The sequence below is a fragment of the Hippopotamus amphibius genome, chromosome 2 (assembly GCF_030028045.1).
Source record: "Hippopotamus amphibius kiboko isolate mHipAmp2 chromosome 2, mHipAmp2.hap2, whole genome shotgun sequence".
Taxonomy (NCBI): domain Eukaryota; kingdom Metazoa; phylum Chordata; class Mammalia; order Artiodactyla; family Hippopotamidae; genus Hippopotamus; species Hippopotamus amphibius.
In genome coordinates this window covers 21,369,587-21,384,881 of record NC_080187.1, presented here as the reverse complement: position 1 = coordinate 21,384,881, position 15,295 = coordinate 21,369,587, and the positions used below count along the sequence as shown (strand labels likewise).

General features: G+C 42.1%; 1 protein-coding gene across 2 annotated transcripts in view; it reads left to right on the top strand.

Moving 5' to 3' along the window:
• The window catches only part of RGS3 (regulator of G protein signaling 3), a 141,081-nt gene that overhangs the window by 1,080 nt on the left and 124,706 nt on the right, over positions 1-15,295 (top strand). The window contains exons 2-3 of one of the 2 annotated variants that reach the window (XM_057724643.1): positions 1,776-1,894; positions 14,172-14,351. In XM_057724643.1, the coding sequence (XP_057580626.1) occupies positions 1,846-1,894; positions 14,172-14,351 (229 nt within the window). In that variant the 5' untranslated portion in view covers positions 1,776-1,845. The remainder of the gene's footprint in view (positions 1-1,775; positions 1,895-14,171; positions 14,352-15,295) is intronic. The other variant, XM_057724646.1, reaches the window with a different exon arrangement.

Genomic DNA, 15,295 nt, shown 5'->3' with positions numbered 1-15,295 from the left:
AAAATTACATGAAAGAGAATAATATAATGAAACTCTCATGTACCCAGTATCTTAGATTTGGGTAATAAAAGCCTGGGCCCCATGCCCCATGAGTTGAGGAAAGGGCAGTTGGGGCCCCAGTATTCTCAGCAGCTCTGTACCCAAGGTTGAGCTTCCTTTGCACAATTAGGGGCTGGGTGGAAGAAGAGAGACTCTACCTATGGGCTGTACTCACCAGAACTTAGTCTCAGCAACAGGTAGCTGGGGGCAGGATGAGAAATAATGACATTCTGTCCCCCCTGGAAAGTAGCCCTCTGACTTGGAACTAGGGAGAGAGGGAGCCCTGTGTCCTTGGGCTACAGTAGTCTGGAGTAGAGTCATCTCACTGAAGTGGGGGAAAAGGGGTAGGGAGTAGGCCTAGGGTCACATACCGGAGACTCTTGCAGTTCTTACTGAGATTTTGTAGATTTTCTTGAACAAATGTTTCTTAATTTGTTGTATGAACTTAGAACCATTTCCAGAGACTTAAACAAATTAAAATAATTTCCACTAGTTTCACTGGAGAGCTGTTTGTGGAGCTCCTTGCACTGTGAGGCTAGAAGTGGAACTCTGGACTGGGCCTGAGAACTCTTTATAAAGAGAAACTTACCCCTCATCAATTATTTGGCTACCCTAAGTACAGTTTGTACAAGAAAGGCAGATTAAATGTTGCACCTATTTTTAACATTGTCTCAAAATAGACCAAATTAGAAAGCTAAAACTGCTGTCTATCCATTCTTCATCTTTTCCAAGCCAAATCAAAATTATATGACATCGTTTGTGTTACTATACTGAACTATACTTAGCTGAATCTTCATGGTGAGAGGAATCCAAGAGGCATTATGTGGGCTGTTTTTCTGAAAATAATTATTTCTCAAATGTACATTACATTGCAGAGTGACTTCTTTGGGCTAACAAAAATTTACAACTTTTTCCAATTCTCCTTTGCCTACCCTCAGATCTGTCCTCCTGAGCAAACCTGATTTCCAGTGGTCAGTAGTGGGCTTGAGGATGGGCAGGGCTTAGCTTTAATTTGCTCATTTTATCTGAAGACTCAGAGAAGGGAAGGTCTGACAATAGTAAGGCAACTCCCAGAAACTGGTACATTCTTTAAGTGCCAATACATTTAAGTGCTGATGGTTATTATGAAGTTACCTTTTGAATCATGATATATTTTGGGTGAGAAGATATTTGCTATTTGAATACTGGCCTTTGCTTCTGTTTTCGAAGAGAGAAAAAATATTGTAGGCTGCACCTTGCTTCATCTTTGTTATGCCGGTCCCTCAAATTTGGATAATCACAAAGAATTTAGGGAAATATAATCAACATACCATGTTATGGTTTTCAGGGCACTTTATACCCACTATTTTGATTGGTTCTCTGGCCAACTCTGTAGATAGGTGTGGATTGTCTCTGTTTTATACTTTAGGAAACTCAGGCTCAGAATACATTGCTGATGATAGCCCATTAGGGGCCTTTGGATGAATTAGAAAAAAGGGACCCTTTAAGACACTTTACTACTATCTGCTAAAAAATTATTTTAATGAATATACAAATCTATGGTGATTACAGTGTGAGTAACACATCTAGAGTTGGTCCACAACCTGCACAACAGTACCTGGAAGCCTTGCTGGAGAGGTTAAGTAATTTGCCAGAAATCAAAGGCTAGCAAGAGAAGAAAGTTGGGCTTAGAACCTGAGTCCTTGTCTCTTCTCCACTGTTCTGATGCCTCTCTGATTCCCTCTCTTTATGTACAGCTGACAATCTTAATCAGAAAGGAAGGATGAGACCATGTAGAAAAGAATTGACTGATGGGGAGGAGCCCTCATGAACCCTTTGCTTCAGCCTCCCAATGTTCTGAGAGAGGAGGAGCCAGGTAACTGTTACTAACTGTCACTTCCCACCATCTGGGCCATAGGAATCAGGAGATTTGAGGCCTAGATCGCTTGGAGATCTGCTTTACGCACTTAAGCAGATAAGAGGACTTAAGACTTGGCCTGTTGGAATATTGTCTGGAGAGCCTTTTGTTCCTAAGAAACTAGATTCTGTTTTTTTTGTTTGTTTTGTTCTTTTTTTTTTTCTTATTAGTAATGTATATATGGCAATCCCAGTCTCCCAGTTCAGCAGGTATACTCTTTTTTTTTTTTTATAAATTTATTTATTTTATTTATTTATTGGCTGTGCTGGGTCTTTGTTGCTGCACACGGGCTTTCTCTAGTTGCTGAGAGCGGGGGCTACTCTTCATTGTGGTGCGCAGGCTCCTCATTGTAGTGGCTTCTCTTGTTGTGGAGCACGGGCCCTAGGCACGTGGGCTTCAATAGTTGCAGCACATGGGCTCAGTAGCTGTGGCTCACAGGCTCCAGAGCACAGGCTCAATAGTTGTGGTGCATGGGCTTAGTTGTTCCGTGGCATGTGGAATCTTCCCAGGGCAGGGCTCGAACCCGTGTCCCCTGCATTGGCAGGCGGATTCTTTACCACTGCGCCATCTAGGAAGTCCTGTTTTGTTCTTTTTTACTTTGCAATCTCTACTAGGGATAGGCCACTTTATTTGTGTCACCTTGGTTTTCTGAGCACATTTCCCAATGACACCTGGCCCAGTTTGACCTGTGTGCAGAAGCAGTCAGTGAAAGCATCTTCAGACCTTCTGTGCCCACAGTCTCATCCTTGCAGAGCCAGATGTCTTTTGTTTTGCTATTGGTCCTCACATCTGGGGTAACAGACTTTGTTCTTCATTGTTTTTGGATTATAGAAAGCTCCCTTTGGTGGGAGGGAGTCAGGGTTTTATTCATGGTGGCAGTGACCCTTAAAAGAATCAGTTTATTCAAATGTGCCTAAAGGAATTGTTTGCTAAACTAAGGACAGAAATGCCTCTGGCTTTTAGATAGAAATGATTAGAGGTTCTTTGGAATCCAGAAGAACCTGGGAGAAAAAAATTGTAAATTTTCAGTTGCCGTAAGGTACCAAGGTATGAAATTAATTTGCTCTTCTGTTTATACATTTATTTAAAAAATATTGAGTACTTATTATATGTTAGAGAATCAACCCCTAGATTGTCTTGATAGAGAAAGGAAATGTTCTGGAGAGATGGTGGAGAGTCATTCCCAGGAATATAGCTAGAAATGTTACTGGATCAAATGGTAAAGTTGTTTGAGACCACTAGGTGGTGATGTTACATTATGAAAATGATATTTTTCTAAGACTGGCGGCTCTGGTTTTTTCTGAGTCCGTGTGTATACACAGCCAAAGAGACTTCTTTGTGAGTAAGTGGAGAGAAAGCCACACTTCACCCTCTACATAAGTGATCTAATTTAAATGTTCAAGAGGACTGGAAGCTCCTGGAGGGATGGGACTGTGTCTGTTGTTGTCATGCTTACAGCCCCAGCTTATAGCTTCAGCATGTAGTGGGCATTCAATAAACAAATGAATGAATGAATGAATGAATGAATGAGTCTTTGAACAATTTAGATTGTCATTGGAAGAACAATTTCAAGAGTGTGGAAAGTTCTGAAATGTGCACAGAGGCCTAGGGTTTGGGGAAGTTGGGGGCTATTGTTGATCCTAACAGATCATCAGTCAGGTAGAGGCTTGGGGAGGCAGCATTTGGGATGGTAGAAACATCATCAGAAGCAATCTGAGGCTCTTCTGTTGCTTTGCATCTCCTAAATTTACCTTAATGAGATTTCACCTGTTTAATATAAGGAGGGTGTAAACCAGCAAATTCAGATTTTTTTCCTTGCGTTTATATTACTTCTGATGATGGCTCTGTCTTGGAAAGAATCTCCAAAAATAATTTACTCTTCTCTGCCCCTCATTCATTGGTACATTTGTTCATTCAGTAATTTATTTGTTGTTCATTCATTCAGTCCACAAATATTAATTGAGCACCTGTTATGTGCAAAGCACCGGTCTACGTTGTGTGATCATCTCTGACCTTTTCCTATTATGGCCCTCTTGAGTTCAGTTAATCACCAAATCCTATCGGCTATAGCATCCAAATTTGTCCTTCTCTCTGTTTCTTCTGCTCTTACCCTAGTCCAGGCCTCCATCTTCTCTCATCTGGATCACCGCATCAACCCCTGATCTTTACTGTTCCCATCCATTCTCCCATCTTCCCAATGTGCAAATATGGTCATGTTACTCCTTTCCTTAAAACTCTCCCTTGCCCTCAGGGTCAAACCCAACCTCTTTTGCTTGTTTTATGAGCCTTACCAGATAGGGCCGTGACCTGGTTGGGCCCTGCTTGTCTCCCTCAGCCCCAATTCTGCTCACTCTCACCTCATTCTATGTGCTCCAGCATGTTTTGGTTCTTTTAATAAGCCCTGTCCTCTCTTACCTTCAGACTTTTTCTTCCCCTATACTTTTCCTTCAACCTATAAAATTATTTTCTTCCTACCTCTGCCTGGTGACTTTCTGCTCATTCTTTAGGTCTCAGCTTGTGTGTAGTTATTTTGGTGAGCTTTTTCTGAGCGCTGTCATGGTGAGGTCCCCCTCTTTCCCTTTTCCTCTCATAACCTCTGTGAGGTTTACAGCTTGTCCACTGCCAGACCATCAGTTCTGTGATTGGCATCTGTCCTCACTGCATATCTTTAGCACCTGGTTGAATGCCTGGCACATTGTAAATGCTCGATGATATGTGCTGAATGAGCGAATGAATAAAAAGCATAGTGACATATCTCCTTTCTTTGGGGTACATATAACTAGCAATGTGAGCTGAGTGGTACAAAGAAGGCGCTATAGTGGTAAGAAGGAAGGGCTACTTTGGGTGCTACCATCTGAGGCTCAATTAAGTTTTGGCAAGTGGAGATGTTTGTGGAGGGAAGTGGGAAAAGTTTGGGGGATAGGCAAGGGGTATAGTATTCCTCTCTGGGAAGAGTGGAATGTAGGACTGGGGATAGCTTGTGACTAGATAGTTGTGGGCCTTGAATGCCAGCCTGGAGAGAGAGGACTCTATCTGATAGCACCGATGGCTTTTGAACAGAGGAGTGATAGGACTGAAGTAGCGCTTAAGAAAATGTTAATCTAATGGCAGTGAAACATGAATTGGAGAGAGACCAGCAAGACCAGTTAGGAGGCTGTCATAGGAGTCAGGATAGGAGGTGACCAGGGCCTGGATAATGTAGATGGCAATAGGAATGGAGACAAAGGGATGTTGTGCAGAGGAAGGATTAAGAAGAAGCTGAAAAGTGAAAAGAGTGAGAGAGTGGGAGGAGTCAAAGAATTTTCAGCCTGATTCAGTGAGGTGCTGTCATCAGAAATTGTGCAGTTCAAAGGAAGAACCAGTTTAAGGAAAGATAAAGGAATTCGTTCATCAAGTCTCTCAATGGAGTTCTTGCTATCTATGCTTTTCACTTACGGAAATTCAGTCAGTGTGTGGGGCTAAAAAATGAAGCACAAGTGGGAGGGAGTGACAGAGAGAAAATAATGCAGCTAGTGGGGGCTGTTCTGGCTCTGCACTCAGTGAAAATACATCCCAGAGGGAGTGCAAGATGGGGAAGGTGAATTTGCTGTTCCGCTTTTGATTTACAATACCATGTGCATTTTATGTGTGACTAAGGGCTAATTTGAGGGGGATTTTTGACTCTTCCCAGTCTATGCTTTATATGCTGATTTGGATCTGAATTCCCTGGCAAGATTTGCCTTTTTAAAATGTGTTCCAGACACTAGGCTGGGCAGTAGCCGCTACTAAGACGACACATCTCAGTCACTGCGTTAGACTTGTTCACAGTCTAGCTGGGGAAAGATGTGAGAGCAGACAATTAGGGCTACAGTCTAGGTGAGCTGTCGGGGAGGGGGTAAGTACAGAGAGGAAGGAGATTGTTGGTTAGTGTGTCAGAGCAGAGGTGGCCATGGGCCCTGGCACTGGAGAGAAATCCAGGAGTCGTCATCAGAACAAGTAGCTGAGAGTAAAAATAGGAGTGGATGAGATCTCACTGGGGGAGAATATTGAGGAAGGAGGGAGACGGAAGGGCACAACTGGGTAGCACACTCTCACTAGGAGGCAGGAAGAGCCATAAACTAGAGGAATTTTCAAAGAAGTGGGAGGAAAACTAAGGCAAGGTGGGAGAAGAGGCAAGTGATATTCATAATACAGAAATCAATGATGACTTCTGAGTGAACAGTTTCAGTAAGTGGTGGGAGCAGAAAAAGTGGTCCAAGAGTGATTGGTAAGAATCTGAAAGCAAAAGGAATACATGCCACTGCTCTCAGTTCCAGTTCCAGTAAAACCAACCTAGATATAATATATCCCCTAGTTCCCAAGGAAATTCCCTTGGAGAATGTTTGGGATCTCTAGATGCCATGGCCTCTGTCTCTGTATGATCTGGTACTGTCTACTGGAAGACACTTCATCATCACAGTGCATTGATCCAGAAAAAGGCTTTGGTCTACATAAGCTTTAGTTTTGTTTTTTTTTTTTATTTTTTTGGCACACGGGCTTAGTTGCTCCGCGGCATGTGGGATCTTCCTGGAGCTGGGATCAAACCCGTGACCTCTGCATTGGCAGGCGGATTCTTAACCACTGCGCCACCTAGGAAGCCCTACATAAGCTTTATATTCAAGCTTGAGTGTCAGCCAGCTGAGCCACAGATCTCAGCTGTGGTTGTTGCATTTTGTACTAAACACATCCATATTATTTTCTTCCATAAGTAGAATCCACATTCCCACATGACTGCAAATGCTAACTTGCTAATAGCTTCCCTGGAGTTTGCTTCTTGCAATTACCTCATCAGAATTTAGACAAGGAAACATATAACCATTTATTCCAGGATGCAGGGAGCTCTGGGTGTTTTTTAGTTAATCGTTCCTTATCCTAGTTATATTGTTCTTTTAAAGAGATTTAAATAATGAGAAAAAACCCATTTTTATATGCACCCACATAGTTACCATTTCTGGTGTTCGCTTGATTCCTTTTGTAGATCAGGACTTCCTTATGGTATTGTTTTCCTCCTGCCTGAAAGACTTCAGCATCTCCTGTAGTGCAGGTTTCTCGATGATGGATTCAGTCAGCTTTTGTAAGTCTGAGAAAAAATTTTCGCCTGCATTTTTAAAAGTTATTTTTGCTGGGTAAAGAATTCTAGGTTGACAGTTTTTTTCTTTGCTTTAAAGTTGTTGCTTTACTGTTTTCTGGTACATATTTTGGGTAAGTCCAACGTCATTCTTATCTTTGTTCCTCTGTATATAATGTGGTTTTTTTCTTGCTGCTTTCAAGACTTTTCTCTGTCACTGGTTTTAAGCAATTTGATCATGATGTGCTTTGGTACAGGCGCCTTCATGGTTCTTCTGCTTGGGGTTTATTGAGCTTCTTGGATTTGTGGGTTTATAGTTTTCATCAAATTTGAGAAATTTCCACCCATTACTTCCTCAAATATATTTTCTATCCCCTACTGCTGGAAGTTGTCCCACAGTTCACTGATGCTCTGGGTTTTTTTGTTTTGTTTTGTTTTGTTTTTGTTTTTCTCTTTCTTTGTCTTTCATTTTGGTTGGCTTCTATTGCTATGTCAAGTAAATCTTTTTCTTTTTCCTACATTAATCTGCTGTTAATCCCATCCTGAGTATTTTTTCACTAATCTTTTTCTTTTTCCTACATTAATCTGCTATTAATCCCATCCTGTGTATTTTTTCACCTCAGACATGCTTTTCACCTCTAGATGTTTGGTCTTTTTTGTATATTCCATGTTTCTAGTTAACATGCTCTTAAAGTGCTTCTTGAACATATATGAATATATTTGTGATAACTATTTTAATGGGCTGTCTACTAATTCTATCATCTATGTCATTTCTGGATTGGTTTCTATTGATTTTTCTCCTCATTATGGGTCACATTTTCCTGCTTCTTTGCATACCTGGTAACTTTTTTCTTTTTTTTTTTGACTGCGCTGTGGCATGTGGGATCTTACTTCCCAGACCAGGGAATTGAACCTGTGCCCCCTGCAGTGGAAGCTTGGAATCTTGGATTGCCAGGGAAGTCCCATACTTGGTAACTTTTTATTGGATACTAGACATTGTGACTTTTACCTTGTTGGATGTTGGATATTTTTGTATTTCTATCAATATTCTTTTTTTTTTTTTTTTTTTTTTTTGTGGCACACGGGCTTAGTTGCTCTGTGGCATGTGGGATCTTCCTGGAGCTGGGATCGAACCCGTGACCTCTGCATTGGCAGGCGGATTCTTAACCACTGCGCCACCTAGGAAGCCCTCTATCAATATTCTTGAGCTTGTTCTGGGATGCAGTTAAGTTGCTTAGAAAGCTTTTGATCTTTTTGGGTCTTGCTTTTAAGGTTTTTTAGATGGAACAGAGCATCATGTAGTCTAGGGCTAATTATTTCCCACAACTGAGGTAAAGCCCTTCTGAGTACCTGCCTAATGCCCCATGAATTAGAAGGTCTTTCCACTCTGGCTGGTGAGAATAAGAACTAATCCTGGTCCTATAAGACCCTGGGAAAGATTATTCCCTCTAGTCCTTTTTGGTGGTTCTTTCCCCAACCTCAGGGTACTTTCCCAACACCTATGAGCTCATCAGCATTTAGTTGAAGATTTGAAGGGAGACCCTCTGCAGATCTCTGAAGCTCTCTGTGCAGCTCTTTCCTCTCTGATGCTCTGTCCTGTAAACTCTAGCTGCCTTGGCCTCCTGACCTCCTCAGCTTAAGGTTTGGAATTGGTCTCTCCAGGCACTAGCTGGTGCAATCACAGGGCTCACCTTGTTGGTTTTGTTTCTCAGATCACCGTCCTTTGTTGCTTGATGTCCAGTATCTTGAAAGCTGTTGTTTTGTATATTTTATCCAGTCTTTTAGTTGTTTCAGGTGAAAGGGAAAATCCAGTCCCTGAATTGGATCCAGTCCCAAGATGTTACTCCATCTTGGCAGGAGGCAGAAGTTTATCTTGTTTTTTAAGTTTGGAAAACTTTTTGAGGGCCTCTGGAGCCCTTGACTATGCCAAGCCAAGCTGCTTATTATCAGGTCAGGAAAAGGGGTGCTTCTTGAAGAGGCTAAAAGGGCTTCCAACATAACTATAAGGAAACTGAGTCATTCTAGAAGAGACAGGGAACTCTGCTTTTCTTTTCTGTCAGGTCTTTGGCTCTTATTTTTGGACTCAACTTACTATTTCATATTCCTTTGTGAAGGTTTTGTTCTCTTCTATTTTGAAACAACGTCTCTCAGCTTACCTGAAATCTTGAATTTTTTAACCTGGTTTCCACTTAGACCCTGTTTATGTATTTACATTACCAAAGGCTTCTATATCTGAGACAAATGAAAGTTTCTCAGTGGTATTTACAGTAACCAGCACCTGCTCCTGTAGAGAACCACTAACCCAAGATTTGTGTTTTACCTTGAAGATGAAATTCAGACATACTTTAAAAAGGCAAATCCTGCATTTCAAGAGTGAAAAAAATACCACTTAACAAAACATTCCAGCTGGTTAAATTTAGGACAAGAAAAAAACCTGACCCAAGAATATTCTCTGGCTTTGAGCCCAGGGTATTTTTCCTTTTGGAGTGAATTTGGTACAGTTTCATTCATGTGGAGCTGTTGCCTCCCAGCATTTTATTCTGGGATGGAAGGTCAACAATGATTGTCTTGTTGCTAAATCCAACGGACACTTCTCAGTTATTAACCTACTTGACCTCTCACCAGTGTTTGAGATTGTTGACTATTATCTCCTTCTTAATACACGGCCTGGCTTTCCTTTTTCGTTTCTAGCCTTTCTTCCTCTGCCTGTCTTTTCAGTTGGTATTCTTCTTGGTTCTTTCCTGAGCCTTCTTCTCACATTAAACATTCTATTTGTGCTCTTTTATCCATGTTATGGCTTCACCGGGAATTTTAAATCTATGTTTTTAGCCTGAGTATTTTTTCCTGAATTTATATCCAGTGTATTCAGCAGTTCACTTGACATATTCAGTTGGACAGCAAGTAAGTAACGCAACCTTAGCAGGCTCAGAGTTGAACTCATCAAGTCTCCCTTCAGTCCAGTGCTTCTTCTCATGTTCTCCATCTCTGTAAAGGGCACTTCTGAACAGTTAATTTCTCAAGCCAGGATTTCTTGCCTGTTACCTTCCAGTCAACCACCAAGTCCTGTTGATTCTACCTTTTTCCATCCCTACTGCTACTACACTAGTTTTTTTGTGTATATGTGTGTTTTTTTTCTGGTGGGCCCCTGGAAAAGAATTCAACTAACAGCACTTTCAGATTCCAACCCTCATGCCACCTCTCCATCTTCCCAATCCATTTTTAAAATCACTCTAGCCAGAGTGACCTTTCTAAAATGCAAAACCTTTTGGGAAATTGCTTAAAATCTTTCAGCGACTGTGCTACGCTTAGGATAAAGCCCAAGCTCCTTTAGTAATATGTGAAGCCCTATATGATGTTTACCGTCTTGCATGTTACTCCCTCCCTCACACTCGAAGTTCCCTGCCACGTGTCCCATTGTTCCGTTCCTCAAATGTACAAGCTTCTCTCATTTTGTGGCCTTTGCATGTTTTGTTCTTTCTACCTGTAACCCTTCCTTCACCTCCTTGGCTTGGCTGAATCATCCTTTAGGTCACTTTCTTTGAGAAGTCTTCCTTTCTCATCTTGGTTTGCCCAGCTCCCTATGCTAAGTGAGCTGTTAATCTGTGTTTCTGAGGTTGCCATGTTTCCTCTGCTGTAACACTCATCCAATCTTCCACCAGATTGTAAGCGCCATCTTGTTCACTTCTATATGCTCAGCGCTCTGTGTAAGGCTCAGCACAACATAGGTGCTTAGCTTAGCAAACATTTGTTGAATTGAATTTTAATGTGTCAGTAACCATGGAGGCCTCAGTCCTACTAGTCTGTAGCCTCACTACTCTGAGCAGGAAGATTAGTGTGAAAGAGGACATTCTATAGTGATTCTTTGGCTAGATTCTTATTTCTCCACTGTTTATTTACTACCTTAGCAACCTGATTCATTTAACAACTCTGAAACTTAGTTGTCTCATCTGTGAATACAAATGCTTGAACTTCTTGAAGGGAAATGGTGGGATGATTTTTTTTTTTTCTTTTTTTGGTTACTAGTATTTTATGTATTAGTCAATTACATTTCCTCTCTTTTGCAATGATTATTCACGTTCTTGGGTACATTTATTTTTCCTTACAGATTTGTAAGACTTCTTTGTACATATATACATATTTGCCATACATTTTGTAAATATTTTAAATTCATTTTTTAATTTAAAAATTTTTAATTTTTCTATGGCCATGGAGAAATTTTATTTTTTTGATTTTTTTCAACCATTAAAAAGTGTAAAATCCATTCTTAGCTTACTGGCTATACAAAAGAAGGTGGCTGGCCAGATTTGGCCTGTAGGCATAATTTGCCAACCCCTGCACATTATAATATGTTCATTAAATTTGAGCCGTCTTTGCATTCCTGGAATAAATACCATTGGAATGTATCCTGAATATATTGCTGGATTTGACTTGCTAATACTTTATTTGGAATCTTTGTATCTATATTCATAAGTCAGATTGGCCTAGCAGAGATTTCAAGTTAGTTATAGGGCACAGATATATTTTATTTGGCCTATTTAATATTTTTTTTAAAATTTGAATGAATAGCCAATATTTAAAAATTGGGAGATGTTATATTAAAGATTAGAGATTTCTGGCTTTTCTTTTTTTGTTTAATTAATTAGTTTATTTTATTGGCTGTGTTGGGTCTTTCGCGGGCTTTCTTTTTAATTGCGGTGAGTGGAGGCTACTCTTCATTGTGGTGCACGGGCTCCTAATTGCCGTGGCTTCTCTTGTTGCGGAGCACGGGCTCTAGGTGTGTGGGCTTCAGTAGTTGCAGCACATGGGCTCAATAGTTGTGGCTCACGGGCGCTAAAGCGCAGGCTCAATAGTTGTGGCACACAGGCTTAGTTGCTCCGCGGCATGTGGGATCTTCCTGGAGCAGGGATCGAACCCGTGTCCCCTGCGTTGGCAGGTGGATTCTCAATCACTGCGCCACCTAGGAAGCCCTCTGGCTTTTCTTTTAAAAGGGGAATGTGGCAAAACTGGGAGAATGTGGGCCCAGTTTTGTCACTTTTGAAATAGATCTTCTTTATGTTTTCTATTTCATTAACTTCTACTCTTATTTTTATCTTTGACCTTTTGTCTATAGTATTCTGTTGCTAACCTTATCTGGTTTTTGTCTTTGCCTAGTCCAGTATCTGACAAGTCTTCCAGTTTTTTTTTTCCCCCTAGTTCTGAAACAGATTTAAATTACCTAGGCGTTATCTGTTTCTTGAAGGTCTAATAGAATTGGCCTCTAAAACTATCTGGGTCTTCCATAATTTTATCAGGTAGATTTTTGATTTCCATTTCCATTTTATCTAATACTAAAGGTTAGTGATCTATTAAAAATTCCAAACTCCTGTATCAGTTTTAGTAATTAATACTTTCTAGAAAAGCATCATTTTCCCCTCAGACTTTCAAATTTACAAGTAGAGTTGCAGTGGTTTTCTCTTATAATTTAAAGAATTAACTTTGTATCTTGGCTACCTTTTTCTTTCCTAAACTTGTTTATTTGTAGTTTGTTTTGCCAGAGTTCTGTTTTATTGGTCTTTTCAAAGAACGAGGCTGTGGTTTTACTGTTGAAGTCTATTTTTAAAAAAATAAATTTCAATTTTAACCTTATTACCTTCAAAAATTTTCATCTGAATTAGCTGTTCCTCTTCTAACTTTTTGAAATGAGGCTTTAGTTTAAAATTTCTTGAAAATCATTCTTGTTTTCTAAATAAAATCATTTTTCCCTCCTGAACTTTCTATTCAGTTCCATTCGTCTGTTTGTCTTCTTTCTGATATTATATTATTATAATACTATTTAACATCTGGTAATCCTAGTCCCCTTTATTATTATTTTTCAAAGTTGTTTTGGGTATTGAGCCAGATGATATCTTAAAGGCACTAAGGTTCTTTGATAGCTAATGTGAAAATGCACCCAAATAAATCCCTTTAGTTCCTTTCCTCCAAGCCCAAGTAGTCTTTATTCTTCTAGATACAGAGTCAGTCTTAAAAAATGCCTATATTCAGTCTTTGAATGTGGATGTGGTATATGTATGTACTGCATTTAAGTGTTTTGTGTGTGTGTGTGTGCATGTGGGTTGTGCATGTGTGTGTGTAGTGTATGTCTGTTTGCTTGTGTATGTGCATAGGATGCATGTATAGTCTGTGGGGTGTGATTGTGTACATGTGTGAGGTGTGTATGTGGTGTGTTTGTGTGTGGGGTGTGTGTATGTATATGTGTGTTTGTGTATCTGGTATATTTGTGAATGTACATGGGAAGTGTTACAGTATGCATGCGTATGTGTGCAGTATGTGTTCATATTGTATGTGTAGTATATTTATGTACATGTGGAGTATGAGTATAAAAGGGATACTGAGGCCCATGGCCAGGGGGTGCTAGAGTGTTCAGGGTATGTCGGAAAGCCAGGCACGGTCCTCAAATTCCCTTGTCTTTTTGGAGAAAGCAGGGCCATAAACCTCGACCCTTTCTGGATGTTCCCTGTAGACAGTAGTATGGGTTAATAAGGCCAGTGCCTCCTGCAGTGCTGCTGCCCAGCCTCCCACTCACTTCTGTCCCCCACCTCCTGAGAAAAGAGCGACTTACCCCTTTAAGAGAAGGAAGCTTCCAGTGCTCTACTAAGTCAAGGGGCCTTACTGTGGCTGGTGAAGGTGGTGGAGGTTGTGCCACCACAGGAGTCAGATCAGTATCAGGGTGGCACTGGGATCTCCCTCCTGAAGAGGTTAGCTGCTGATGGGGCAGAAGGAGGCAGGAGGGAACCTGCAGGGCAGCAGGCCGTTTGTCCTAAGTGGGGGTGAAGTGCCAAGCATGGGCCTCAGTCTTTTCTCCCCCAGGCCACATGCAGATAATGCAGCTCTGCCCAGCTCTCCTGCTGGCTTCCAGCCTCCTGAATGTGTATCTGCTGGTTGCTCACAGTTTCCTGAGTCCAAGGTGGTCTCCCTTAGTGCAGGCGCTACAGTGGTCCCTGAGCTGTCAAGGGGCCCCTGTCACCTTGGGCACATCACTTTGCCCTTCGTGGGCCTCCCTTTGCCCAGGCTCCTGAACATCGTACTTTCTGATTCCTACTGGGGTGAACCCCCCTCTCAGGGGGCGTCCTCAGGCCATGCCTGACTCATGCTCCCACTTTGGTCCCACAGTCTGCAGCACTTCCAGCCTCAGTGTCCTGTCTGCATCCTGTGGCTTGAGCTGCAGGTTGCCGATTTTCCCTGGCTGGATGGAGTGGCAGAGCCAGGATACTCCCCTGCCCAGAAAGGATGCCTGGACTCAGACTTCCCCACCCAGGAGGAGGATCAGGCCTGCTCAAGTCCAGGGTGCAGGTAAGTCTGTCTCTCACTGGGCTGGGGCCAGGGGAGCAGGCTTGCCCCTGCTAAGGGCAGTGCTCAAAGAGTGGCGGTGGGGGAAGAGCAGAGCAGGGCTTCACAATGAGCCAGGATTTGAACAATCTGCTGGCCTTTATGTGACTCATTTGCACTTGACCACTAGTTTGTTGATCTCTGGGCTCCTTCTCCAGTTTCTACTCCCCGCTGGTGGCCAGCTGGCCCTGTGGCATCTAGTTTCCTTACCTGCCTCAAGAAGGCAGATCTGCTACCTCCACTTGCCATTGGCCATGGGGCAGGTGTGGAGGCCAAGGAAGAACAGAAGGAGGATGGCCTTTGGGACAGACACATCTGGGTTCAAATTTCAGCTCTGCCAACCTTGGAGGAGTCACCTGCCCTCTCTGTGTGAGATTCAGATTTCTCCCTGGTAAATTAGGGCTAATACTTCCTAGGGTGACTGTGAAGATTAAATGAGAAGATGTGTGTAAACTGCCCAGCTCAGCCACTGGTACCTGGTACTCAACACAAATAACTTTTCTCCCGACTATCTCCCTTGCATCCCCCAACCTTGTGTTGAGTGGATCACTGAGCCACAAATATCCATTTGGCAACTTGTGACACTTCCCATTTTTAGATTTACACAAGACCAACAGCTTTCCCTCCCACAGCAGCAACATTCAGAGAATTGCAGAGCAGATGTCTCGGTGTGAAACTGCTCCCAGGAGGCATCCCGTGAATGTTTGCCGACAAAGCAGCGCAGGGGCTGACCTTCCTTCCAGCTCTGCCTCCTCACACCAGGCTCTGGAGATTGCAAGTGCCTACTTCCTCCACATACTATACTGTGCATTTCTGTCCTCTCAGATGCTGGGGGCCTGTCCTGTCCCATGGTGCCAGGCGGCCCGTGGGGGGCCATGAAGCTGGCTGGAGGAAGCTGCTCTGGCCTG